General features: G+C 43.8%; 1 protein-coding gene and 1 long non-coding RNA gene across 2 annotated transcripts in view; both read right to left on the minus strand.

The window, feature by feature from the left end:
- TPD52 (tumor protein D52) overlaps positions 1 to 2,886 on the minus strand; it is a 127,541-nt gene extending 124,655 nt beyond the window's left edge. The window contains exon 1 of the mRNA XM_069004992.1: positions 2,768 to 2,886. Within this exon, the coding sequence (XP_068861093.1) occupies positions 2,768 to 2,789 (22 nt within the window). The 5' untranslated portion in view covers positions 2,790 to 2,886. The remainder of the gene's footprint in view (positions 1 to 2,767) is intronic.
- Positions 2,887 to 15,273: 12,387 nt separating this feature from the next.
- Positions 15,274 to 27,981, minus strand: part of LOC138105959 (uncharacterized) — a 74,129-nt gene continuing 61,421 nt past the window's right edge. Inside the window, exon 3 of the long non-coding RNA XR_011148827.1 lies at positions 15,274 to 15,662. This is a non-coding gene — a long non-coding RNA (uncharacterized lncRNA). The remainder of the gene's footprint in view (positions 15,663 to 27,981) is intronic.

Below are 27,981 nucleotides of genomic sequence, written 5' to 3' on the forward strand. Positions count from 1 at the left end.
TGGTGCATGTGTTTGTGAGACTGCTCACTGGCACAATCCACTGTAGGGGCAGCTTCATCCATATTCTTCCACTGGTAAACTGTATGAGCACTAACAGTAACAGTGGCAAGCCAGAGAGAGACTCTTTTTGCAAGCATAATCAGGTGTAGTTGTGGTTTGACTTTTTTGGGGGGGGAGGGGAGTAGGGAGGCAGAGGGGACAGCAGTATCTTTGTGAAAGCACAACTGCAGTTATTAATCTATTCAGCAACTAAGTCCATACAGTGAATCAGATTTTTGTTCATGACAAGTTAAAGCAAAGCAACAGAACAAGGGACTCCTCATCTCAGGATAATAATATATCCATTTGGCTTGAGCCAACACTACTGCTTTGGCACCTGTAATCACAGAGCAAGAGGCTCCGAGTGCTTGGAGTCCTATTTCCAGAGCTATTGGAGTGCACCGAGAATCACACGGAGCCACAGAGCCAGTCCAAATATCCCTTTGCTGAAAACGAAGACATTTCAAGTGAAAAGTTGCTCAGTGGTTCTGATCCTGCTGGTGGTAGGCTAGGAACAGCTTTTTAAGGACTGCTGCCAAACCTGACTGCTCAAGAGAGAGGAGAGACTTCAGCACATTCTACACCTGGAACATTAGCCTTGTCTAGTTTGGCTGCAGTCTTAACCATAATCTAGATTTTCTTCCTACCTCCTAACTTTTGCTGTCTGAGAAAGATGTCATCATAACAACAAAATGTGCAACCTCTGATTTGCAATTTTAAGCAACTTAATTTCTGATTAAAAGAGGCAATCCAAGCCAGCCCCAGAGACAGGACCTGGCAGCCTGGACTTTAACCACATACATTTGCTTTAGTGAGTAATAATATTGTATCATCAAGCAGAGTTGCCAATGCAAGCACTCCAGTTTGCCAAGGAAAGTGGTCTTTGAAGTCTAATTGGCAAGGTATTAGAAGCCATTAATTAACTGGCACAAGTATGTTGACTATTCTAGATTTTCCCACTGTACCTGCAGATCTCCCCCTCAGCATGAACAGAAAACAGCATAATCACTCCAAAAAGAAGGCAGAGGAAGAAGGTGTTGCACCATGTTTGCTCTGTAACAGTCCCTTACATCACACTAGGTACACTATTCTGATAAACATCCTGAGGTGCAATACCCTCTTTGTAGGAAGCCATTTATAACAGAAGTGAGTAAAATAGCAAAACAAACCTCTAGTAAGTGTCAGGACTGTCACTACAGTTTTTCAAAAGACCGTGTTATTTTACCCTCCTTTCCCATCAGAAGTTGTTCAAGACCCTGCAGCTGCAATAAGGACCTTTGCTTTTTTATAGAAGAGCCTCAAGAACTTTGGGACAAATATTGACATCACTTTTAATGCTCCTGCAGTTGGAATTAAAATTCTGATTGGACTGACAGTTGTGCTATTTTCTGGCACAATACTGTTTGTTAGTACCCAAGAATAGGGTTTGGTGGCTGTTTTCTTTCCTTTTTTTTGTCTTTTTTTTTGATTTTTATTTAATAGGCACAGGACTTCAAAATGGTTGAAGGAACCTCCCTGAGGGGGTTCTGGTCAGGCAAAGATACCTTGACCTTTTCTCTAGGTACAGAGAAACTCAGAAGTCATTGTTAATTGTACGAGTATACCACACAAGCCTCAAAACACTTAACTGTGTGTTTTGGCTGTGTGTAACTGGGAGCAAATCAAGGCTGGTGCCCAGACCAGCTCACCTGGCAGAGCACAGAGCTTGACCGTGGCAGAGTCAGGGGTACATTCCCAGAAGCTCGAGCCCCTCCAACACTCCAGCCGCCACAACTGCACGCTTCCTGCCATCACCAGCATGCCAAGCAGGAAAACCTTGAATGAAATCAGCCCAAGGGCACAGACACTGAGCTAACCAAGCAGCCCTGCCAGATTACTGCAGGTAACTTAGTGACCCCAGCCTGCTCTACTTCGTCTAGTGGAAAGCAGCTGTACCACACCATATAAAAGGCTCCAACTGATCTATGAATGGGTTAGATAAATGTAATACACCTCTGTGGGATAAGCTTATACAGCAAGAGAACGGGCTTTGCCTGCATTCGGGTCAGTTTTCATCAGAGCACCAACTGCTCTCTTTGGCAAGCAGTCCCAAGGTTTTTGGCTTTCAATAAACCATAAAGTTTTAGGAAGAGTGTTGCAACCATGGCAGGTAGGACAACAGTCTTCCCAGGCAAAATGCACACCAGTGAAGCGCCACAGGGGCGCCAGCCCTGCTGCCGCTCAGGGGCCGAGAGGCAGCTGCCCAAACGGAGCTGCCAGCTGCGGGGCAACCCTGGGCTGGAGAGAATTAAAAGGGAACAAACCCTGCGAACAGCGCTGGTCAATCAAAAGTTGCACACTCGTAAAATGGAAGAGCTTTACTTTTACCGCAGGGCGCAAGCAGAAAGTTTATTCCGGCCGCGAAGCGCCGCGGGAAGGCCGGGATGCGCTGCCCGTGCATCCGCGCCTGGGGGGCCCGGCAGCCGCCCCGTGCTCCGCCGCCCGGCCCCGGTTCCGCCTTTCCCGAGCCGACGGCCGGCGCAGCCTTGCCCAGGCCGGGGAAAGCCTCTTCCGCACCGCCCCGGCCCCCAGCGCTGCCCGGCCGGCAGGGCTGGGCTGGGATGGGCAGGGCAGGGCAGGTCCGGGCCGAGCAGCCAAAGGCTGTGAGAGCCACCGCCGTCCCCGCCGCGCCAACGCCAGCACCGCCACCCGCCCGGGGCGCAGCGGTAGCGCCCACCCCCCGCTCTACCTTGGTCCCTCGGGGGCTCCATGGCGGCCCCGCGCCCGTCCCGGTGCCCGTCGCGGCTGCCCCGGCTCGGCTCGGCTCGACGCCCGCCCCCGCCGGCGCCTGGCTGGCAGCGGAGGCGCCGCCCGTGCCCGCGGGGCGGGGCCGCCGCCCGTCACTCAGCGGCGCGTCCCGCCCAGGTGAGCGAGCACCGCCGGCCCCGGCCCGCCCCGGCCCGCGCAGGTGAGCGGCCCCGAGCCTGCCCCTCGGTCAGCCCCTCACCGCCTGTATCCTGGCTCCAGGGCAGCGCCGGGGTCTGCAGTGCTGCTGCACCTCGGAGCTGCGTGCCCCAGGCCGGTGCTGCCTTGTGCTGGCTGACACCTCCTGGCACCGGCTCGGTGCGGAGACGCACAACCAACCTACCACCGAAGAGATCCAGCTCACAGAATCAGTTTGGTTGGAAAAGATCTCTGAAATCATCCAGTCCAACCTACGACCAAACACCAGCTTGTCAACTAGACCATAGCACTAAGTGCCAAATCCTGTCTTTACTTAAACACCCGCAGGGACGGTGACTCCGCCACCTCCCTGGGCAGCCCATTCCCATGTCTAATCACCATTTCAGCGAAAAAGTTCTTCCTAATGTCCAACCTAAACCACCCCTAGCACAGCGTAACACTGTCTTCTCTTGTCCTGTTGCTGGTTGCCTGGGACAAGAGGCAGATCTCCACCTGGCTACAACTTCCTTTCAGGTAGTTGTAGAGAGTGATCAGATCACCCCTCAGCCTCCCTTTCTCCAGGCTAAACAACCCTAGTTTCTTCAGCCACCCCTCACAAGACTTGTGCTCCAGACCCTTCACCACCTTGTGTCCTTCTCTGGACATGCTCCAACACCTTTGTGCTGCTGTTTGTATATCGAAATATACCCACCCACACAAATTGTACTGCATTACGGAAGTTAAACTGTGATTTTATATTCACTTTAGAGATTGCCCTGCAAGACTCATCAGCATTTCCACCAGGCAAGCTGATGGTCGTGGCTGCCTTAAAGAGACTTCAGCAGCTGAAAAGAAAATCAACAACTGTCCTAGCTGCAATCCTAGCTGCAATCATACCTCTTTCTATGAAAATATCATTAAGTGCAGAGAAGTTTTCATTATGCACTTTGATCAGCAGGCTGCCTTACCGAGAGTATTAAGCTACCAAATAGATCCTTTGCTTCACCCTTTTCAAATCCCTGGCCTTGACATCTATGGATTTGATTGTTTGAAAAGATCAATGTTTGTGCAGAATGGGTGGCAAGGCCTCCCTGGCAGGGCTGTGTGAATAGCCAAATTGTTCCCAGCGTTCAGCATGCACGGTCACATGCTAAAGCAGAGCACAATAGAGAGTCATGAGGTGCCAACTCAGGATGTCCTTGCTTTGGATAACAAAGAGCAGCAGCAAATCCAGGTAGTTTTCAATCTACAAGGCAGCTGAGGAACGTGAGCTTTTGCTAGGGAAACGGAAAGTGAGTTTATAGGATATGCATAGTTGCAGCAGGAGGTTGTTAGAGTGGTATCATAAAAATAGGAAGTCAATCAGAATATATCCCTCCATGTTTATATTTTTCCCCAAATATATGACTCTCAACACAAACTCATCCCACATATCTCAGATATGTTTTATGACTGTTTCAAAAAGTAAATTCAAATAGATATTTGAAAGGGTACAACTGCTTTTATTTTAAAAAAAATATAGATTTTTTTCCCCACAGTCCTCCACTTGAAGTTCCAAGCTTTCCCACTGACCAGCTGATATGCGATCCATCATCTGTAATCACAGTGGAAGAATATCAGTAGCAATAAAATTTTCCCTCATTTGCAGGTACTTTTCACTAGCAGCAGCCCTGGCAGCTCTTAAATGCCTGTCAAGAACCAACTTGCAGGGCAGTGAAGCTGTCAGCATCTCACTGCCTCTTGCAGGGGAAGGGATATTTCACTAGCACATCCCAAAAAGCAAGAGCTAGCTGTCAGGAAAGGACTACTACCTGGACAGCTGATTCAGTACCCTCTGCTAGCGACACTGCCACCAGCCCACCTGAGTCTGAGTGGAGCAGAGCACTGCTGATTCGCTGACCCACCCAGCTGGGGAATGCTCTGTTCAATGCAAGTGTAGCCTGAATGCACAGTCTTGCTCCCAGTTTGCTGAACTCAGTGTCTAAGCTTAGAAATCCCCCCTTCCCAGTCCTGCTAGGATACTCTGCTGTTCAATTTCCCTAGCAGCTGTGGCCCTCTCAAAGTAGTAATGGGCCTACATGTGATATTAGATCCCAACCATGTCCCTAGATGTCCTGTGCAGAAAAATTTTAGATGTGAGATGCTCAAAACCCCCCATTTCTAAATACAGTGATGTATTGCCTTTTCACACATTGCCCTGATTAGCAAGGAGATGGAATTGTTGTAACAAGCATCTGTTACTCAAACCAAAGCCTGTTAAATGTAGAATATTGCCTATGGGCTCCAATTATAATCACAGAACATAAACACATGAACTGAGAAGAAAAGACTGAACCTGTCCTGAAGGTCCCGTAGTGTCTATGAAAAAGGACAGAAGTGTAGGACAATGGGACTAGGGGTATACTGAGCTCAGTGCCTGTGACTTCTTGTTTCCTCTGATCAGTTATAAAAATAAAAGCAAACACGTACCTGTATAGCAGCCTGGTCTAGTGGAAAGTACCCTCGTCCATGGCAGGGGGGGTGGAACTGGATGATTTTTAAGGTCCTTTCCAACCCAAGCCATTCTATGATTCTATAGAAGGCAAGCCTATTAGAACTTTGAACCACCTAAAATACAGGACTTGAAAATACTTTGTCCTGAGTGGTACTGGGCCTATCCTGTGCAAGGGTTGTTTATTGCCAGGGAATACAAGCAGAGCAGCAAACACAGAAGCACCTCACATTATGGCTGTGTGCCAAATTTCATTTCCCACTCACAACCCTGGAGCCTTCCCAGCGCTCTGCCGTATTGATAGGCTTGGTCTCCCGCTGTGGAGTCAGAGCCCAGTTTTAAAATACATTCCCCCTAGATCAGCTGTTTATTGAAAATAACTGGCAAGGCAGTCAGAAGTGAACATAGGCCAAGGTTTCAGAGAATTAATACTGCCAAGGTCATTGAAGAATATATGCTTAAGAGTAGTAATTTATTTGCATTTCTTTTCAAAATGCAGCAGATGAGCACCATTGGCTTGGCTTCTTTCAGGAGCCTAGAATGATTTTGTTGCGCTAAACCTCAGTTCAATTACCTCTTCTAGGCAGAGAATTAAGCTCTTAGTTCCCATAAACCAGCCCCAGGCTCAGGGGGAAGCCTTCTGCCACGGGTTAGGATCAGGTTCAGAAATGGAAATGGTTCCAGTGCATATAAAAAAGTTCACAAAGAAGTGTGACATTCAGTTTTAGTGAGAGAAGAGCCTTGTTGCTCAGTTGTGTTCGTCTAAGCACATTTATAAATATTCAGTGTGATGTAGCTAAGCTCATAGGGGTTTTTTTCCTCCCCACACAACAGCCCTGAGGGCAGAGTGGAATGCACACTGTTCTCTGGCTCACCTCATACCCTCTTCCTCATAACCTCTGGCTTGGGCACTCTCTTGCAACGTGTAAAAAATCAGAACCCCTTTAGCAGAGGACACATACGTGTTCTGAACCACCAGAAAAGCAGGTAAATAAAAACTGTAATGAACCTATATTTACCATATGCCAAGTGAATATCACTGGGATATTAGTGGAAGGAAAACAGACAAGTAAGCACACTCCCTCCCTTTGTGTTATTGTCGTATGCACCAAACATAACCCAGAAAGCATGTACTGTATCAAAGTCCTGGCAGCCAAAGAGGTACAGACATTGGATCAGAAATGGTATGCAACATGTCCCCCCCAATGAAGCATTAAAAGTCCCTAAAATCAGATCTGCCTATGCCAAATTAACTGTACCATCAAAAAGAGACACTGAACATGTAAGAACCTTTTTAGGCCAGCATCAGCTGACTCACAAGTCAAAGAGTTTGTAGTTTTGACTCATTTATTTCTTGCTAAAACTCTTTTGTGGAAATAAATCTTTCACACCTCTTAGTGTCTATAGGTCAAGGTCATACCTGGATAGCCACTGGGATAGATAAGCAGATGCCTAGTGGAGTTCTAAAATTCCATGGGCTCCCACCTCACCACAAGCAAAGTGCAGCATGTTGCTGAAAATATCTGTGGATGCCTTCCCACCTCTTTAAATGCCTGAGTGTCTCCAAGCCCAAGGCCACTTTTGAAACCAATCGTGAACTGGTTAAATGCTGAACACCCTGCAGTTCTAAGCATTTGAGTGAAAATAAGTTAAGGGCAGGGCTGTTGGAGATGCCTCCAAAAGAACTTGGAGGTCTTTAGCTGAGTAGACCACCACAGAGAAGCCTCCATGAGCATTCCACAGTGGTCAGCTAGCTGTGAGACTGTTATTTGTCCAGTGCCAAATCCCAAAATCCTTACAGGAACTAAACCTTCCATCAAAGGACCAAGCTTCAGCTGCCTGCATGAGCTTGTTGCCTGTAACTAATCTGAGTGGGTGCATGCAAAAGACTGTTAGCTGGGATTTTGTGCCTCCCACCTATAGCAGCTTTTGACAGCCACTGTGTACAGCTGCTGGTAAATGTGGATAAAAGGACTTGGGGTGGGACATTAAAATTTTAAATGAGTAAATAAATAAATAAATAAATAAATAATTCAAATCCCGTGTTAAATCTGCTACAGAGGCACTAGAGGGAGGGCTAGAGCACCTCATGAGTGGAATTTGCCGGTCTCAGTTATTTCATTATTTCCCAATGAAGGAAGAGTACCTACGTGCTTATTCTAATTAAGTCACCCAGATCTCCTAACACATCTTATTTTGCATGAGATACAAGAAATTGAGCATAGATGTGCACACAGATGCATGAATGCTGTAAATGTATATCTCTGAATACCTTGAATTTCTCTTTCCCCCCTCTCCCCACCCCTGCTACTTTCACTTGTGAGCAGAAGAAATGTTTCTAACTTCTCATTACCTATTTACCTTGTACCACAACTAATATTTGATAGCATTTGCTCAATTATAGCTCCAAGAATGATGTGATGAATTGCTCTCAAGCCTTCTAGCTGTTTCCAGTTATGACACAAATATATTGATTGTGGAGCACAGTCTTTTCTTTTTACCACGTGTCATCATCTGCAGCAAGCTTTATTGCTGTAGTAAATTATACTGTAGATAAAGCTTTAGCTAAACTAAATCCATGTCAATTAACTGCTGCTAGTTAGTTAGTCACAATTATTCTATTTCAGAAAAGAGATGAAATTGAACATTTTCACATTCTTAAATTGACACTGGGAATTAAATGAGGTCATGTCTTCAGTAACTCATTACTAAATTATTTTTAGGGCTGCAGTGCTGTACAGTTACTACATGGTAATTAAGAGCCAGAGGATCTAGGTTTAAATTGTAGTTAATTTTCAGTATGCTTTTGTGAGATGACTATGTACTACCAGGTCCACTTTATTACTCATAAAACATAACACAAGTATTATTTATTATTTTTAGAAGCAAACAAAAAAAAAAAAAAAAAAAAAGTGGATCTGGGGCCAGAAGAGATATGTAGGAGTGCAATTACAAGGTTACAAGGGAGGGAAAAAAAGCAATGATCAAATTAACTAAAATTGCTGCAAATTGTTCATGTATTTTACAGGCAGAAGAAGACTAATGGGAAAGCCTGCTCTCTTGCATAACAGAAGCCATGGGACTCCAGCTTTTTGAGTTCCCTCAGACATTTTTGCCTTACCCATTTAACAAACAAGAAGTCAAGGCTCATAGTTCCTCGATAATGTAGCATCTAGCCTCTTGAAGAGACATAATCTGCGTTTCAGGCTTCTAAATATATAGCTGTTTTTCTTGACAAGGCATTCCACTGAGATAGAAAATGTAAAGGAAAATAAGAGCAAAAAATTAGACTATAAACACAGAGATTAAACTTTCATTCATCTCATCAATATTTTACTCGTAACACTGTCTACTCCCTGCTGCCATTATTAGAATGAGTAGGCAGTTCCATTACAGTCTCACTTAGAAATGTTTCCAAGAAGAGATGAACAAATCAGATATAACTCATGCAAGTTAGTTTTTCCTCCAGGCTGTTGTGAAGCCAACAATGCTACGTGTCTTAACATAGTTCCTACCTGATCTTATAAAGCTCACTTTGAAACTCCTTGCAAAAATCATGCTTTGAAATTTCCCCCCAAAAGACAGACCATACTCTCAATTTCAGCCACAACAAAACAGATAAAGCAAGTCTCTTCCCTTCTTTTCCCACAGCATATCTATTTGTTTAAAAGCAGCACAGAGTTTATCCCGTTTCTCAGTGAGCCTAAACCTCCACCAGAACTTTTCAAAAATAGGGCAGCCACTTCTCTGCCCATCAGCAGCAAGGAGGCACAGATGTGGTTCTGTGAAGTCAGACATCAGTCAGTCCCCAGCCCAAGTGGGTTTTAGTTTTAGTTTTTTCCCTTCAAAGAGAAAATGACTGTACTTGTTTCATTTGCAACAGCCTGTAGGTTTTGTGTCTGAATTATGCATTGCTGCATGTGCTAAATGCAAGCATGAGGACATTCTTGATTGTCCATGCATTCGCTGAGGTTTGTGCATGTAAGCTGCAATAAAGCCACACCGTTGGCTGATGGCAAGCAGGGCACATGCAGTTATCTGACCACTAACCTAAAGGAGAATTTATGCCTCCTAAAGCAGTACCCTGCCCTCCTACAGCACTATCTGGGCCACATATAGATGTTTACACCTTCATTCCAAAGTTGCATCTCTCTGCTCCTTCTTGACCTCAGGCTGTGCTCAGTTCATGCTTTGAGAATTTCAGTCTCAGTTCTCACTGAAGCAGCAGCAGCCCTCCAGATCAATATATAAATGTGAACTGGGTATCTGTGAAAGTCCTGTGCCTGAGAAATTCCCCCTACTCTTCCAAAATCGTAATATTTCATTACACATTCTTCATTCTCATTACTTCACTAAATAAATAGTCTGCGTTTCTGATATGAATCTGACTAATAGCTAAACTTGGTTTCAGTATAGATTCTGCTTCCTCCATGGTAGCAGAGGCTGTTGACTGTTCCTAGTGTGCCCTTGGCAAGATGGCTTTCTTTTGTGACTTCGGGGGAAAGCCATTCCAGGCACGTCAATGTACCTACCCCACTGCAGGGCAGCACCCCACAATGCAACCCAGAATTTTGGCCACAGCCTTGTGCTTTTAAATCTCTTCCAGGTGGGTCCATTGAGCTCCTGGCAAAGCAGGGACGTGTTACATTTAATGACACTCACACTGCAGTAAGGGGTGCTACAAGGGCAGACTCCTAATCCATTCTGTAAAGCCCTGGGAGAATGCAAAACACAAGAGGAGGTTTCAGGAAACAGATGATTGCCTGTTTTTCCTTGTTCTGCTGAAAGGATTTGTATGTACTCCCACTCAAAACCAGAAATCAATGCATGACAGCCCCGCTACACTCACAGAGATCTCTAGGTGCTGTAGTTCTAAGGCATACCAGAGTATGTAAGTTCAAAAGCTGTAAGGCAGCATGTCCTGCAATTCACAGGTTCGTGATAATTAATCACTTAATCAAGGTCTTCAGAGGAGCTTTATGAGCAGTATGTTGGTTTGCTGAAGGAAAGAAGCATGTGAAGGGTTTTTTTGCTCAACGTGGAGCCAGACCCTGCTTTTCTGGGTGAAAAACTAATATTTGTGGCTGTTGTCTCTGTTCCCTTTTTATTTCTCTTGTGATTATGGCACATAATGATATCTTCAGTGTGCATTCAACTTAATGTATTATCTACTGCTGTCAACATAAAATAGCCCAGGACGAGGCCCACAGTTTCTTTTACAGCTCTTATACGGTTTATCCTTAGGGTTATATGGCTATGTGGCTCTGTATCTCCAGACAATTTCAGCATTAAGAGAAAATACCACAGATAACACAGCTAATTCCCTTCTTCTGTGTACCAAGACACAGTCAGAGTCAACTCACTGGTGTGAAGTTTTCAGTGTTCTCAAAACAGAAAATGAGAGGGGAGTAAAACATGTATCTTGAAGAGATTAAAGACATGCTGCACATTCTTTTTCCGTATTGAGCAGAGCAGTAAAAAAGAGGTTTGTCTAATTGTGAAAAAGTAATTAACATTTGAAGATGTATCCTTCTCCTGTGAGGAAGCTTGATTTTATGCAGAGTATTTCTTTCAAACTAGTCTCTAAGTGCCTTGAAGTATTAAATATGTCAGCTGAAGAACTAAATAATAAATAAGGGTAGGGGAAGACAGAGCTTTTAGAAAAGCTTCCTCTGTCTCTAAGTGGTCATTTCTTTCATTTTTAAAGAGGATGTACACTGCTTCTGCTCAGCCCTGCCCCCCTCCCACAAAAAAAACCAAACCAAAACCAAAGCAACAATCTTCTCAAATTGGCTGATGATAAGTACTCCACCTATTCACGTGCTCCATCTCTCTGCACAAAAGCGTGTGATGAGAGAAGGTGTGGATGTTTAGGAAGTCAGTTTACACATGGATGATTTCCTTGGCTTTTACTTGCCTGAACTGCGCGACTCTTCCAGAGACCCATTTGTGTAGCAGCTGCCACCTTGCTGCCATTGCACTGTCTCACTGTCCTCGGACAACATTTGGAAGGCGCATGTAATTATTTATCAAGCCAGGGAAAATGCCAGCACCCTCCATGTGATGTTTATGAGCTTCCCCCAGAGCACCTCCAGGCGCTGTGCAATGCATTTTTACAGGGCTGTAGTTCAGCAGTCTGGTCTGCTGACAGTGAATTCCCTTCTTGCTTCTTCATGCATTGCTTGCAGCCTCCCAGCCTGCAAACCCTATGGATCCTTCGCCCCGTGAGAACAGGAAGAAAGGAGAGAACAGCAGACCAGAGAGCACAAACAACCCTTAAGACAGCAGCTGGAGGAAGATATTCCGAGGTGGCATTGCCAGAGAGATAAAAAGACAAAGCTCCAACAGCCTTCCTTTCTCACGTGGATACTAAAAAGCTAGAAGCAGAGGAATTTTCCAGCTTCTGTGGCGTCCTGTGAAGTTTTCCTTCCTAATGCAAGCTAGCTGAAAGCAGTATAGAGGTTTTTGTAAACCAAGACTTTATCTCACAGGTGCAAACTTGTTATGCACAGTCTTGCTATGGTACACTGAATAAAATATTTTGAAATGGGTGTCATAGCATTCTACCAATCACTCTGAGAGGTGGATGGTCAAGCGACCAATAGCCTTAGCCACTCTTGTGGACCAAGTTATATAAACGAGTTTGTAATTAATTAAATAATTCCATTTTATTCCTGCACTTGGACTTGTGTCGTTCTTTACGCCATCCTCGGTACAACAGTGACATTCTCATAAAGATTCTTATATGGCTTGTCTTTATGCACCTTGTCTTTTCTTCCTCACAGTCAACAGGACTATAAATACTAGAAGGAATTAGCAAGAATATGCCCTTTCACAGCCTTAATGGACGTGTGTGTGCTGGGTATGTAAGCAGTGGTAAGTGGCCAGAATCCAGCCTCCTTATTGCCACTGTTGAAGACAAGATAAAGCCTCCAAAATTATGAAAATGGTTTTTAAAATAGCATTTGATTTAATTCTGATTCTTTTGACTTTCTTTTCCCATCAAGAAGCTTGAGGGAGCTTCATGCCCTCAGACTCACCTTTCTGCCTTCTGGGCAGTTCTAATGACACAGTACTGTCCTCATCTAGATCATGTCAAAAAGCTGGAGTCAAAACAGCTTAATTAATGCTACTTCATAAAGAAAAGAGGAAAAATGGAGGTGAATGGCATGCATAATCAAGAACTGGGAGACAGTGAGACTTGGAGAAAAAACACCAAATATTACACTTACACATCAAGATGCTGGACCTGCTAATCACAAATCTGATGTCTTGTGCTCAGAACTCATTTTCCAAACCCATTAATCACTCCTACAAGCTTATTTCTATTATCTCTACTGGCAAAACAATTCCAAATGCAAACAGAAAGGCCCAGTCAATCACATTGTGTCTTTAGTTGTGATGCTGCAATAAACAGAGACTTGTTTATTGTTTCATTGTTTATTAATATTATATATATATATATATATATACACTTACATGAAGCTTTAGAGCACAAAGCTCTTATGAGGGGCAGCTGAGGAAACTGAGGTTGTTTAGCCTGGAGAAAAGGAGGCTCAGAAAGGATCTTATCACACTCTACTCTCTCTGCCTGAAAGGAGGTGGTAGTGAGTGTCTTCTCTCAAGTAACAAGAGACAGAATGAGAGGAAGTGGCCTCAAGATGCACCAGGAGAGGTTTGGATTGGTTATTAGGAAAAATTGCTTCACTGAAAGGGTTATGAAGCATTGGAACAGGCTGCCCAGGAAAACGACTGATTCATTATCCCTGGAGGTATTTAAAAGATGTGGCACTTGTGGACAGGGTTTAGTGGTGACCTTGGTGATGTTAGGTTAATGATTGGGCTTGATGATGTTAAGGGTCTTTCCAATCTAAGTGATTCTGTGATCCTGTTCTATGGTGCTGTGGAGCTCTATTGGTGTCCATCACCCTGTTGTGTCAAGGCAGGCAGAGGGACCTGCTGTGCCAATTGCTGTGGCTACTCCAGGCCAGCTGTGCAGTACCTAACTCTGGGATTTCCAGTAATGTAGCTGTACAGCGAGGAATTGAATTGCAAGTTGCAATCTAGCCATGCAGCAGAAATATAGACTGCAGATGAGCCCTGTGCTTGCACAGCTACACATAATCAGATCCTGAACTAGTCAGGGTGTACCTCCACAAGACATGGCTTTAATTGTGAGTCCAGTATGCAAAGAGGTGTCTTTGCTTGTCATGAGGTGCACAGCACAATGGGAGATATCCAAATAATCTGCACAGAGTATATCACAACTGAGTCCAGAGCTGATAATCTCCACAGAGTGCATAACAATTGAGTTCAGAGATGAGTTTATAACTCAGATCAATCTGACAGCACTTATTCACATGAAAAATTGAATGAAAATAGTGGCTCTAAATATTTGCTTAGATTTTGAGATATCCATCTGGATGGTAACACCTCTCATACAGCTTGAGAATTCATGAGTCCTGTGCCCAAGAACCCAGGAACACCCACAAACCAGGAGGGGTGGATTTGAGCTTCAGGGCCCCCATTCCCTTCTCTTACAGCTGGTGTGGTATCCTTACAGCAAAGGCAACAGGGGAAACAGAGACCTTTTGCTTATATGACATTGCTTTGCTAGAACGTCATGGGGATATTTACATGTGACATTGTGTGACAGCTGAATAATGCTTTTAATAAAAACATAACCCAGTCAGTGTCTTCAGCCTGCTGACTCTGCTTTTCATAACACGCTTTATCAATGTCAGGAAGCTGTCAAAAGCTATAAATGGTGCTGAAGGAAAGTGCTAATGTCATTCCTCAAGCCTCTGATCTGCATAATGGGAAAATATTAACACAGAGATATTAACACAGGATATTGCTTGTTCTAAAGGTGCAAGGGTTTTAACTTAACTGAAGCATTTAGAAAATGTGAACAGATTTTTCAACCAGCATGAATCAGTGTAGTTGATATTGACTTCAGCTTAGACAAGCTGACTTCTACTGAGGATACAATATAAATATTGACAGATCTGCTATTATTCATCAGAAGTAATGAGCTGGGCAGAAACAGCTTCAGCATGTGGCCACACGAGGCAATTCAGTTTCACTTGGGTTTTGAATTGAAGGCAATATTAGAGAATGTGGTTAAATCATTCTCTGGAAAGCCTAAGAATGAGTCAGGGTGTATGAGGAGCACAGTGCTGCTCCCTGTCAGCACAGCCAGCAAAGCTGAGCTCTCCCTGACAAGGGGCCAGGATGCTGAGAAGCCAGGGCAGGATCAGGTCCAGGGCAGCAACTGGCATCAGACACAGATGGGTGGTCACTAAGCAAGTCTGTAGAAACAGGACATGTACAAGGGCAAGTCAGGAAGCTGAGCTGGAGGAGTCTGACCCAGTCAGGGGCAGAGCCACAGCAGCAGCAGCCAGGGCACAGACATCACTGCAGCACAGCAGCAATGCAGCACAGGTGGGGCCGGGGTAAAGCCTCAGCTAAAAACAGCTGCCAGGAGGCAGGAGGGCAGGCCTGTGCTTCTGTGTTTCTTCACAGCAGCCCTTATCAGTGGAGACTGGTTGACCTTGGACACAGCCAGCTGTGCTCCAGAAGGGGATTTGCCCAGGGTCCTGGCAAGGAGGTTCCATTTTCCCATCCCTGTTTAGAAATACAATTTTCTCCACTTTCTCCTACTCTCTTTGATAGATAGCAGTCAGAACTGCATCTCATTAGTATGAATTAAAATTTTCACAAGTCTTCAGCAGGCTAATCGTTGAGTGACTTCACAACAAAAGAAGAAAGCAAGAGTATTTTAATTTTAAGAACACATCTGGGGGATTAGAAGACTGGTTTAGATAGAAGGAGAGCTTTTTAACCTACTGCTTGCTCTTTGCAGGGAGTATGAAAACCCAGGGGGGGTTTTCCCTGTAAATAAAGTAATCCATCTAGAGGAACAGGTCCATCCTTGGTGAAAAATCACACAAAATACATGTTATTGGTACTATTGCTCCCATTACCAAGCACTTCTACCATTTTCAGGGGATTGTGCTGATAACATGGCTTTAATGTCAAGTAAGGACGGGTATCTCAGGTAGGCTTGAAGTGGATGGGTGGCCTGGCAGCTTCCCTTGCCAGGATCAGCTCTGCACACCAGTGCTGGGTCAGGATCCAGCAGCACTGGATGAAAGTGCCTATGGAGCAAGCTCTCCTTCCTCATTCTTCTGTACAAATGCTGATGCCTCTGAAAAGAGAAAAAGTCTGATTAATGTAGTTGCATTCATTTTATTAATTTCATGCTATGTACAGGCATAAATATGTGTGGTGATAAGAAGCAGTAATGGAAAAGGCAATGGGCACATAGAGAGCCAGAGAGAGGATATGAGGACCAGTTGCAGTATTAAATATACAAACTTTTCAGTGCTTGTCATATTACTTAGATATTTGGCGGTGAGCAGTCACATGTTGGAGATGGAGCATAAGTTAGGTTTAAAGAAAGGGAAAATTAGAGAGTGTGCAGAAACAGACAGGGAAATCCTGACCCAGAGGTTAATTCTGATGTTTCATAGAACTCCTCACTGGTGGAGTAAGTTCCCAGTGTCTGCCTTGGGAAGAGGGAACTGCCTGCCTGCTTGTGGATTCCCTGCTGAACCAGCAGGAACAGATCACTTATCTGCTTCTGAGGATGGAAAGAGACATTTACAGGGATCAGATCCCACCAGAGAGCAGCAGTGATTGAAGCAACCACTGTCAAAGAATTTGGACTTGAAATGACTGAATGTCCAGGGCTCTTCTTTTCTAGACATGGCAGCGGACATACGGTTTGCGATGGAATGGGAAATCAGGAAAACTAGTGACATTTTTCTCCATCTTCATTCAACACATTGCTAAGATCTAACAACAGATACCCACTAACAGCTCTTTCTCAGCAGCAGCTGGTACAACCTGAAGCCTGGATGCTGCTGTTCAATGCTCAGGATCTCCAGGGATCCTACATCTGTGTAAGTCAAGATCAGTATTTGGTACAAGCTGTTTTTTTCCATGGGGCAGGAGGGAACTGCAAAGTTTTAGCTGTAAAGTAATACAGCTCAGGAGTATTTCAGGAATAAATATTTGAAAAGTTACCTGCAATGATGAGTGCAAGAGTATCCAATCATTCAGCTTTGGACATTCACTGAGTTAGGCCTGTATTTCTATGTGCAAAGCCTAACAACCTGACTATGTATATTTATTGATCTAGCAGCTTTCATTCCATGAGTCGGTAAATTGCTGTGGGAAATGAGCAGCTTGAACTTTTCTGAACTCCCACATACTGGTTGCTCTAAGCAAGATCCAAGTATGGCAAAGAGGCTTATCACTGCTGCAATCTCACATGCAGAATACATGAAGAAAAAAAAGGCAACAGTGTGTGGAGGGAAATTTTCACAATTAGGGAACCTCGAAATAGGCTGCTGGCCCTGAATTTGCCAGAATGGAGAATCAAATGGATTGAATAAAAGGCAAATAATGCACAGTAATAGTGTCCCATGTTTCCATCTTCACCCAGAACAGATGTTTTTTTAGCTCATAGCAGGAAATAATGGTCCTGAAGCGAGAAAAAAGGGAGAGGGGAAAGCAAAACTCTTAGTGGTAAAGCTGCTGGAGATGCTGCTCTTGCTTGCAGATGGATGCTCCTCTCCAAAACTCTCAGAGCAAATCTGTCTAAGAATTCACTTTGACTCATTCATGACAAATTTCAAAGAAACCAGCTCTTTATTAAATTCAGGGGGACTGGATAATCTCATGCTTTGAACTTGACCTATTCTATTCTGGATGTCCTGCATTCCTTACTCTGGGTTACAGGAAGCTAAAGTTGCTTCTTCAAGCTCTTGGAAAGGGGATTGACATGGGATGAAGGCAAATCTCATGGAAAGGCTCCAGGGACCAAACGTCAAGCCACCAGCTCTTCAGCTGAAGAGAGCTAAAAGAGAAAGGCATCCTAGTCAAATGATTACTAAGGAGTAACACTTTGTTCAAGCCACTGAAAGGATTCCTGACTGCAGGAATCCCTCTCTTTACTTGACCTGAATACACACATATTCCTTCTTTGAATATTTTATGCTGTTCTGGCTTGTAGCACGAATTCCACTACTCTGCCCTGGTTTGAATGTTGTTTTCCTATGTCATTTGGAACAGTCTCAAGAAAGAAAATATAAGAAAGATATTTTTAAAGGAAAGAAAAATTAGCAAAATGGGCATTTCCATCCCTAGTATCTGGGGCAACAGATGAGGTGCTGAAAAATATGCCTGCAGGGGAAAGTTCTGCTCTGATCACCCTTGTGCCCACCAGAGACAGTTCTAATTTAAAGCACTGAGTATCATGCACTATGGAGCTACACTTTGTTAATTTATTATTATCCCTCACCTTAGTCTGGTGTATAAATCATGACAACAGGCAAGTGTGTAGCACCAGCTGTAGATTGCTCTGTCCTAGCAAGCAAGCAGAGTTAGATCAGGAGGTTGAAATATGAAAGAACCTTCACGTGTCAGTTTAAAAAGCTCCCACATCTTCTATGTTAAAATATCACATCAGCCCACTAGCAGTCTTTCAGAGAAAAGGTAGAAACAAAATGGAGAGAGCGGAAGTTTGATAAATAAACTATTTTCAGTTTCTAGTCTCTAAGAATTTATTAGGATGAGATAAAGAAAGTGGTTCCGAATTTTTGGCCAGCCACTTTGTGAATGATAACACTGAGTCAAAAAGAGAAAGCTTTTTTGTTTGACTGGTTTTGGTTTTAATAACTCTATGCTGCATTTGTATGCAGAGTGATTAAGCCCTCCCTTTGCCGTTCAACACGCAAATGGCCAGAAACCAGCATCTCCATCATGAGTTTCATTTCTTCCTGGATTAGGTTTTTGCCATGTATCAGTTGGCTCACCCCTGTAGGAGCATTAATCATTTACATTGAGCAGCTAAAATAAGCAATGTGAATTACACTTGAGCTGTTCCTATTTAAGTACTGTCTGTGAGGATTCATGCTTTTCATGTCTTGAACAGGAGTTTTACCTATGATTTCAAACCAGGTGTGTCTCAGACATGGCAAAGTGGCCCAGAGATCACGTGGGGATCTCAGAAAAGTGTGCAAAACCTGTTCTTCTAGATGCCTACCTGCAGATACCAGAACTGTGGAATGATAAGGCAACATGTAAATAAGTTACTGGGTTTTCAGGTAGAATTATACTGTAAGAAAACACTGCCTTGCTAGGGGAACTGTTCCTGGATGTTTCCTGCAATATGTGAGGAATCAAAAGAAAACACTGAGAACTGCAGAATCATCTTTGTGCACAACTGGTGTGCAGCCATGTACAGAATCTCTTTCAGTTTATGTAGGGTGCAGGCTGTGCCACCTGTAGGAGGATATATCAGCCCCCCACATGGTGCCCAGGGTGGACAAATTATCATGCATATTTAAAAGGCTTTCCTCCTCCTTTGGGAAAGATGAAAACAGGAGCTCCTGCAACACAGTATGCACAAAGGAAGTATTTCACAGAGGTACCAATCAATAAATGATGAATTGCTCTGGGCATATCTCAACCATAGCAACTGTGCTCATCTGATGTGAAGGCTTTGCTTCACATCAGTGAAAGCAGCATGGACAAAGTGTGTGGGAGCCATGCAGTAAGGCTGGGGGTAGGCATGTAGTAGAGAGCAAAATAAGTAGAGAATGGGATATGTTCAAGAATTTCTGCCCACGCTAATAATAATAATAGTAATGGTAAAAGAGCCTGCTTACACATAAGGCTTACTAACTATTCTAGGGCAGGTGGGATAGTGAGTAGAGTGCAGCATAAGTTGTCAAATGTACCTAAAAAATGTGGTTCATTTCTGGCCTTTGGACACCACTGGTATAATACATACAAAACCGTTTGTCTGTCTTGGGCAAGGTGCTAAAAATCCCAAGCCTAAGGGTTTGAAAAATCAGTTGCTTCTTCACTGCTAAAATCTCAGTCCATTACCATTAATTTAATCATCTGCTTGTGTGTGTAGCTGGATGCAGACATTCCTTTATATCCCCATAACGACTTCCTAACGATTCATTTTCAGTTGATGGGCAGGCAATAAACACCTATCTACAGGTCGCTGACTGATTTAACTAGGTTCTAGGTTAAAAAATTACAAGATTGCATTGCCAGTAAGTCTTCACCCTGCAGTCCCTTGTGCAGATGTTTGGAGCAAGAGTAGCATCCAGTGGTCAAAATGTTAATTACATTATATGAGGGCACTACATGCTGGAAGCACCTTAACAGCTCCAGCTTTCTTACAACAAAAGAAAAGCAGGTGAGTGCAAGCCTTGAAAATTCAGGGTCGTGCTTACATTGCACAAAGGAAACTTACACAGAATAACACATCTGTCTGCCTACAAGGTTGGTGTGTGTTTTTCCTGCTCATGCCAAGTGAGATCTACTGACCTTTAAGTTTGTAAATGCTAAGACTGAGGACTTTCTGGATGGATGGATGGATGGATGGATGGATGGATGGATGGATGGATGGATGGATGGATGGATGGATGGATGGATGGATGGATGTTGCTGCATATGGATACCACGCAGCAGGTCATGTTCTAAGGAAAGAGGGAGGAAGGCGAGTGGGGAAGAAGGTGCTGTGACCTTGTTCTGGCATCTGTGGAATGAAGCCTTGAGCACAGGACACTGCAGAGTAACTGTGCTTGCAGTGCTGTGACTTGTCCTTGGCTCAAGGACCTCAGGCACCGGGCACAGCTGAAAGCAGCAGAGCTCTGTCCTGGAGATAGGATGCCAGCCCTGCAGGGGGGGGAATAGGTGGAGTTTGACTCATAATCAAGGGAGATAGGAGGAGGGATGTCCTTAGGGGAGGGCAACACCTATCTGATTATTGGTGAGGGCAGTTGGAGCTCTGGAGGTGGAATCTGCCTTCCTCCCCCGCCAATGCTCTTATCTTCCCCTGGCCTGGGGAGTGAGAAATAGGGTCAAAAGCTGAGTCACACACTGAGAGGACAAGCCTTGCTTGTGCTTTGTGGACTACAAGAAAAAAGCGATCTCAGATAAAGGCTCTGCATGTGCTCAAGGGCATGGGGAAAGGAGGTGAATTTCTTGTTCTCAGCCAGGAGGAGAGGCTTCATTAATCACACTGCAAGTGAGGGAGCTGCCAGGTGTTTGTGGGGGAGCACTGGGTTTAATCCTCCTAGCAACACAGTACCATCCAGAGAACAGGGAGCATACTGTCCAATAAGGAAAACCAGGCTGTGAAGACTACTAGACCAGGATGTCAGAAATTTAGCAAGTGATAACTTAAGTTAGACATCTAGGGCTAACTTTTTCCCCCTGGAATCGCAATAAATGATAAAAGTTAAAATAAATTAATAAATAATAAATAAATAAATAAGAAGCTGTTTTTTAGGAGGGCTAACATTCATGTCCTTGTGCTGTGTCAGCACCACAGATGAAAGATCCCAGGAACAAACCTGGATGAAGCTTTATTGGTGTGCACAGAGCTCTGCCTTTCCTGGACAAGGCGCTGTGGTCTCCCCTGCACCAAGAGACTTGTTTTACTGCATTTCTGTGGTCTTTCAGTCCACCACTATTCTGTGACCTTGAGGCAGTAAAACTTGTCTGGGGCAGTTAATAATTCTCACTGCTCCCATACAAACATTAGCCAAGGTAGAGGAGAACCAGCTGCGAGGGCTGCCTCACTTTCATTTCCGTCCTTACTAACAGCATAAATGTTGCAGCTCTAATGCAGAACCACACTTGCCCGAAGTGCTGGAGAGAGGAATTCTCCCTCATCATCTTTCCTCCTGTGTGTGTCTCCCCACAAAAATACTGTGAAAAGGTCAGATACTAAGGCATATACAGGGAGAGTTCACCCCAAGGGCAAGAATGTTACTTAATTCCATGCTACCTTGCATGCCTCGGTGGATGTACTTGCAAAATTGTTTCCTTCAGGTTCACGCTATCGGACGTGAAATGGAGCACCTCCACTAGAAAAACCTTTTACGGAAGAGCTTCTCACTGCTTTCCTAGGAATGCATGGTGGGTTTTCCATCATGTATGTGCTTGGTGCAATGATGTCTCTGTGCTATGCTGAGCTCTGCATGCTGCAGCACTGCTCAGCAGGTCTTGGTGGGGTACATGATAGAGGCAACTTCACATCAGTTTTTGGGACAAATTGAAGGGCTCTCCTCTCCCCACCCCACCTGACTGCTCAGGTAGGCTGTGACGCTTTCACACGGCCAGCAGATGGCTGTGGGCATGGCAGCTCTACATGCTGTGATGGTGTTAGGGCGCTAAATGCCGCTGATTGTGTCTCAAGATCTCTCAGGTATTTTTTCCAAGGAGAATGAACATCATAGAGCAGGTAGATGTTGAGTACAGGGTCGTGTGAACCTCCAGCACGGGGGCTTGTCCTCACAGTGTGGGAGCCCAAAGCACCATAACCTCTTCTGCCTGATGCATGGTAACCAAACCAGCCTTCCTGCTCTTATCCTGAGATAAGAGTACACCGTCCTTTCCAGCAGAAAACAATGAAGCCTTCTACTGCCTCACAGAGCAAAACTTGTTTAACTCTCCTCCCTGAAGACAAGACTGAAAGTGCCTGGGAAGATGGGCTGTATGTAGCATGTATTAACAAGAAGATTAAGAAAACAGACCAGTATCTGTCTCGGGTCATAATTTGCACTGCATCCTGCCTGCATAGGAAAGCAAAGGAGAAGACTTTGCCTTGGCTGGAACATGAAGATTCAATTATTTTCCAGAGGTCTTGATGTCCCTTCTGAAAACCTGACCATGTAGGACACATTATATGGGATGCATACACCCCACTGTTGCACCACATTTGATTGTGGTACCAACTATCAGTGCAGCCTGTTGTGCTTTTGGTGGCCTGTGACTATTAAGTGCTGGGGTACAAGGCCAAAGTTCATAATCCATACAAAGGTTGTCCTGAAAATGCTTTAGGAATTCTCCATGAGAAACCCAAAGTGTTCACAGAAATATTCCTATACATAAACAGCATGCAATGAAAGTATCCCTAAAGTGCATGTACTAAAAAAAGAGAACAGCAGTAAATATGATAACATGTACACTGTGGAGATGTTTAAAAATTACTGAATAAAGTTGATTTAGACTGAGACCATGGAAGTTTGGGAGAGGGCTCACAGTAACAGTGGGCACATATTCCCTTTGAGGCTGTGCAGAAATCTCTTGTGCCGGGAGCAGCATGGCTCTGAGGGATAGCAAGAGTAGGCTCATTCCATGTTGCTTATCTGTGGTAACAGTGAAAAAATCTGATCACATCCCATTCTGGAAAACTGTGTCCCAAGGACACTGCACATATATGTAAGACCCTAGGGGCAGTGATTCCTTTTCAGATATTCCTCTCAGGTTTCATGGTATGCTGATACAGGAAAGCACCCTGGCATGAGGATCTGGTATCTAATGGGCTGCATACTGGCTGCCTGCTGCTTTGCATTGTATTGATTTTTGGCAGAGGCTGTACTGGTTCTTGGCTGCAGGACTAGAAGCCTAATTAGCAGCATAAGCAAGGGAGGTCTAAGGGATCATCTGGGTGAGAGCAAAGACAGGCAAAGGGGTGCTAGGTGTTTGTACCCTGCAAGCCTTCTTGCCTGTTAGACACCACACTCTGAGCCAGCACAGACCATGCACCTGGGAGCAATCATCAGAAGCAGGCAGGTGCAGTGCCAGTGCTCCTCACACTGCAGCCTCCTGCCAGTGTGCTCAGCCAAGGGCAGCATGGGCACCTCTCCCCACCTAGCAAAAAAGAAGACCTGACTGAGAGCACCTTGCTACAGCCCTCTCTGAGTCTGAACTACATTTTATCTCCCTTGTGGCCATGATCAGATTCCTCATCCAGTCATCAGTCCTGTTTTGCAAGCAGTTCCAGAGTCAGAGGCCTTTGTGGCTTTGCTTTGCAATGTGCTCCTTCCTTGTACTTTGCTTGTTACCACAGTAAGACCAGCAGTAAATGTAATGTTGCATAAGAAAGGCCCCACTATCAAAAGCCTCTTAGCACAATAGTATTTTTGTAGAAAGCAAAATAACTTGCTAAGATCTGTGAAGCTAATAAACTAACCCAGGCTTTCTACACTGATTTCCTACAGTGATTCCCAGCACAACCAAACAGCACGATTCACACTCTTTTGTCTGTAAACACATTTCAAGGCCATTTGACTAGAATGAGGTGTGGGCATGCAGGCTGATTTGTTTAGTGTTTCCCAGCTGTCCTTGAGCTTCTCAGCTATGTCTGAGATAAAGTGTGTTTCACTCTGGGGTCTCATGCCGAAGTCCTGCTGCAGGGAAGGAAGGACTGGTTTTATCTTACACCTCTGCAAGCCCTTTTTCCAGACTTGTTTTGGCTACCTGCAGACGTAACCAGAGTAACCTAGGAGTGCAAAGTGATGCAGGAAAACACCTGAAGTTGAACCAAATATTGTGGTTTATAGGTTAGGGGCAAGATAAGTATTTTCACTTTCTCCAATGTAAAATTATGCCCAAACCCAAGAGCAATAAAATCTCTTGTCAGGTCTACAATTCCACTTGTGTCTGGACACTATTTTAACATACCTCTGCCCCTGAAATGCAGAATTCTTTGGTCCAAACAAAGCAGGTTTAAAGGTAAGCCCCAAGGCCTGCAGGTGGGGCAGTAGAACCATTGCATAATAGCATCAGACCTTCCTAATACCTTCAAATTCCTGCATATCCTAAATACAGCTGCAAAATAGAGCCCCCCACCCACACTGGAGAGTAGCTGCAGTTTGATGAGAAATACAGCCAACTAATACTAGAGAAAGAAGAGCCAGAGGAGAAGCACTAGGTGCCAATATTAAAAATACTTTCCTAATATACATACTTTATCTGAAAAACTTGAAAATAACGTTTTATTTCTTCAAAGTTTAAATTTGTCCCTAAAGTAGTCATGGGAATGCAGCACGAAGGTTCTCTTGCTGCTTGTGATTCAAAACAAAGTGTAGTTGTTCAAAAGCTTTGGACCAGCCCAGGATTTATAATACTTGTAAAGCTGGTTCAGCTAGACTGGCAGAAGGTCAAGGTCCTGCTTTTAGAACCCAAATTTGAGTGTTACCCTGGACAAAGACATTCTTCCTTCAAGAAAGACTCTGTAGTGCAGACTAAAGCTGCTGCTTTTGCTTTTACAAGGAGACACTTTGTGACTGTGTGTTCAGTTAAATGTACCTGGCAGGATTTCATACCCTTCTATTTTCCAGGTCATCTGCCCCTCAGGGAAAAGAAATTAAGGGGGCAGGCAACTTAATGGCAGAGACTGATAAAATCATAGTTGATGCAGAAAATAAAAGCAGATAATAACTTTCTCTTAGAACGCAAAAAATTACAAGGCATGAAACAAAATAGCTAAAGTAGTGGAAAGCACTTCTTAGCACCGTACACCATTAAGCTGTAAAGCTCCTTGTCACAGGACACCAGGAGTCTGGAAAGCTGTTATAAGTTGAGAGACCAACTGGACAAAAAAGGAAGAAAATCCATCACATACTGTTTAATATTAATCACCCCTTCTATCTAAGGTGGTCACAAGTTGCAAATGGCTGTAGACCAGAAAAATATTTTATATAATATCTCTGTTTTTTCCCTGGGTTTTTATTCCACCTTCTGTACCTGCTGTTTTTCAGTCTCTTGCCTCATGTGAAGAAGGTGTTGAAATGAGGATCAAAAGATCAAACCTTTAAAATTATAGAATTACAGAGCTTGAATACAAGCATCCTCAACAGTAGCTGTCGCTCTCTCTCAGTGAGCTGCAGAGAACTACCCCCCTTCCACTTGCCACTGTTAACAGTTTCCCCTTCTAGGACGTCCAGCTCTAAAAATATTAAATGTCCTATTCTCATTCCACCCAAAAAAAGGGAAAAGCTGAATCATGGCAATGTACAGTAGATGACAAACACTGGGAAATCTTTTATTTCCTTTCCCTTTTTTATTTTATAATTGACTGAAATATCCTAATTTCCTGAAATATGCAGCTATGTCTCCCAATAATTTAAATCCTTTAACTGTGGTTTGGGCTTTTTTGGAAGAGAGAGTAAAGACTCATGCTAATTGTCTGCACTCTTCTCCACTCCCCCCTCCTCCTTGTTGCTGTGCTCATGGAGATCAGGAGTTGAGAAGGAAGGAAAGTGAGGATGGCATGTTGTCACTGTCATACATACAGGGCATGTTGTCTGTATCTCTAAAAGAGGGAAAGAATTACTCTAAGTGCCATTGGAATCTCTAAGATTTTATTACCCTTGGCTAACCTCATGCTCTTTCCAAGACTAGTCCTTGTTTGTTTGGTAGAATAGTGCTACATCCCTCGGAAGCAGGACACTGCTGTGCTCCTCAGTGCAGTGCCAGCTCAATTGCATCTGGCTGCCTTGCAGAGGTACCCCAAGACCAAGCATAACTGGGCCCTTATTGTACATAATCTTGATGCTAAAACTAAATCCCACAACAACTGGTAGCCTATTGTTTTCAGCCCTTGGTTCATGTAGGTATCTCCAAGAGGAGAATTTGAGTATTTGGAGCACTGGAGAGGGATGCATGAACTTTCAGTTTGGTTCAGGATGGCTGTGCAAAACCCATGGTGTATTTTATCAGCCTGGTGATTTCAGATGGTCTCTGTTGATTGCCACGGATGTGGTCACTCTCCCTGTTCTCCACAGTCGTTCACAGCTTGGGAGCCTCCCCACCATGGGGGTGCCACAGGTGCAGAGAACATTGCCCAGCTCATCCCCTCGGCACGGGCAGATGCTGAAGCTGGCAGAAAAGCAGACCAAAGGGCCATGTCCCTGGCTATCAGAGTAGGGTTATAATCTCCCCTCATGTTCCTGCAGAGATGGAACATAGCCCCACCACAACCTCCCTTTCTCAGGGACCTGCTCCCTAGCACAGCTCTGGCAGCACTTAAGCAAGATGTAGCTCAAGGCAGACTTTGGCTCAGGATCTATTTTTGTCCCTGTTCCTCTTCAAGAATATAATCTGTTAAATTAAATCAAACATTTTCTCCTGAATAAACAAACCACTACATACTTTCCTTTTGCTCCAAACAAGCTTTTAATTACAAGAGAAGAGGGCTTGGCAACTCCAGCTAAAGATGGCCCCTGAGCAAGAAAACAAGCAAGTAAATAAAAGAGCTCTGCAGAAGGTTATCTTTATAAAATGGACTACTTTTTAACCTAATTTTGAGATTAAGTTTATGTATAAAGTACTGAAATAGCAGAGCAGAGAATAATGAATATTCTGAGGTTAGCAATACCACACTTGGAAATTAAAATTTATAACTAAAATGAAGCAGGGGAGGAACCTCAGAGGATGTGATGAAGCCCACCACACAAGCCCCCAGCCTTTGAAATACCACCACATCAATAGCTGCATGAGAAGAACATCAGTGCTCTTCGAGAAGGCTGGGATTTTTCCAGGTTCACTCTTTGTTGGGTTTTTCTTGGGGTCTGGGTTTTTTTGGGGTGTAGTGGAGGGGGGAGGGGAAGTATTGGGTTTTTTTGGTTGGTTGGTTGGTTGGTCAGTCGGTTTTGGTTTTTTTTCCAAAAAATCCCAAATGTACATATAGATTTTTTTTTAAGTAGCTCTTACAAGGCAAGGAGACTTGCTTTGCATTTTTAAATTTCTCTAGAAAGTGTTCCAATGACTAGTGTTTTCTTTAAAGCTTCCAGGAATTGTTTGGTTGTAAGGAATTTAAACCTTTTGTTTGCAATAATATTTTAAAGAACAAAAATCTTCTTCATATTTGAGAAAGCCTGAAAATGTGAAGTCTCAGCCACCAGAGTTAAGAATTTTAAATAAAGACACAATATTTCATTCTGTTTCTCAAAATGCCTGTGCTAATTTTCAGAGTAATGAGTTTGGGGTTTCAACCATATTTTATTTGAATTTAAAATGAAGTTATTTACAAATTCTATTTGAAAATTACTTTATACTTTTCCAACAGAGGAATCTATTAAAAATAATAGAACTTAGAAGAATGTTTCACAAAATAATGAGGGAAAACTTACAATTTAAATGTGTCTCGCAGAATCTGTGATGTAACTCTTCCAACATATATTCCTAAGCACTGAATTATTTTCAAAGGCAACAGAAACTCAGTAGCTCTGCCATTATAGGGAACAATATTTTCCTTCTTTAGGGAACAATATTCTCAGATTTTTCATCAGATCTTCTTTGGAAAGCCTTTTTAGTGTAAGCTCAATCCTGCACACTACTGACTCGGCCAGACTCATTCCCTTTTGGAAAAATAAACCAAATCATCACTGGCTCCAGCTGCCATCATTTCCCCAAACTACTTACTGGGAAAAAGGTCTTAAAATTTTGGCAGTGGGTTCCAGTTAAGTTGTTTTTCAACTTAAGATTGTTGTTCAAATTAAATGATTTATGCTTATGGGTAAGACTTTTTGTCTTGTAAAATAGGTGAAAGCAACCAAATGGATGATGATGCACTCCCGATAATAGATGCAGTAGTAGAGAAGGAAAAACCGAAATTATTTTGGGATGTTCCAAAATGCTACAGC

This window comes from Aphelocoma coerulescens, chromosome 2 (genome assembly GCF_041296385.1).
Source record: "Aphelocoma coerulescens isolate FSJ_1873_10779 chromosome 2, UR_Acoe_1.0, whole genome shotgun sequence".
Taxonomy (NCBI): domain Eukaryota; kingdom Metazoa; phylum Chordata; class Aves; order Passeriformes; family Corvidae; genus Aphelocoma; species Aphelocoma coerulescens.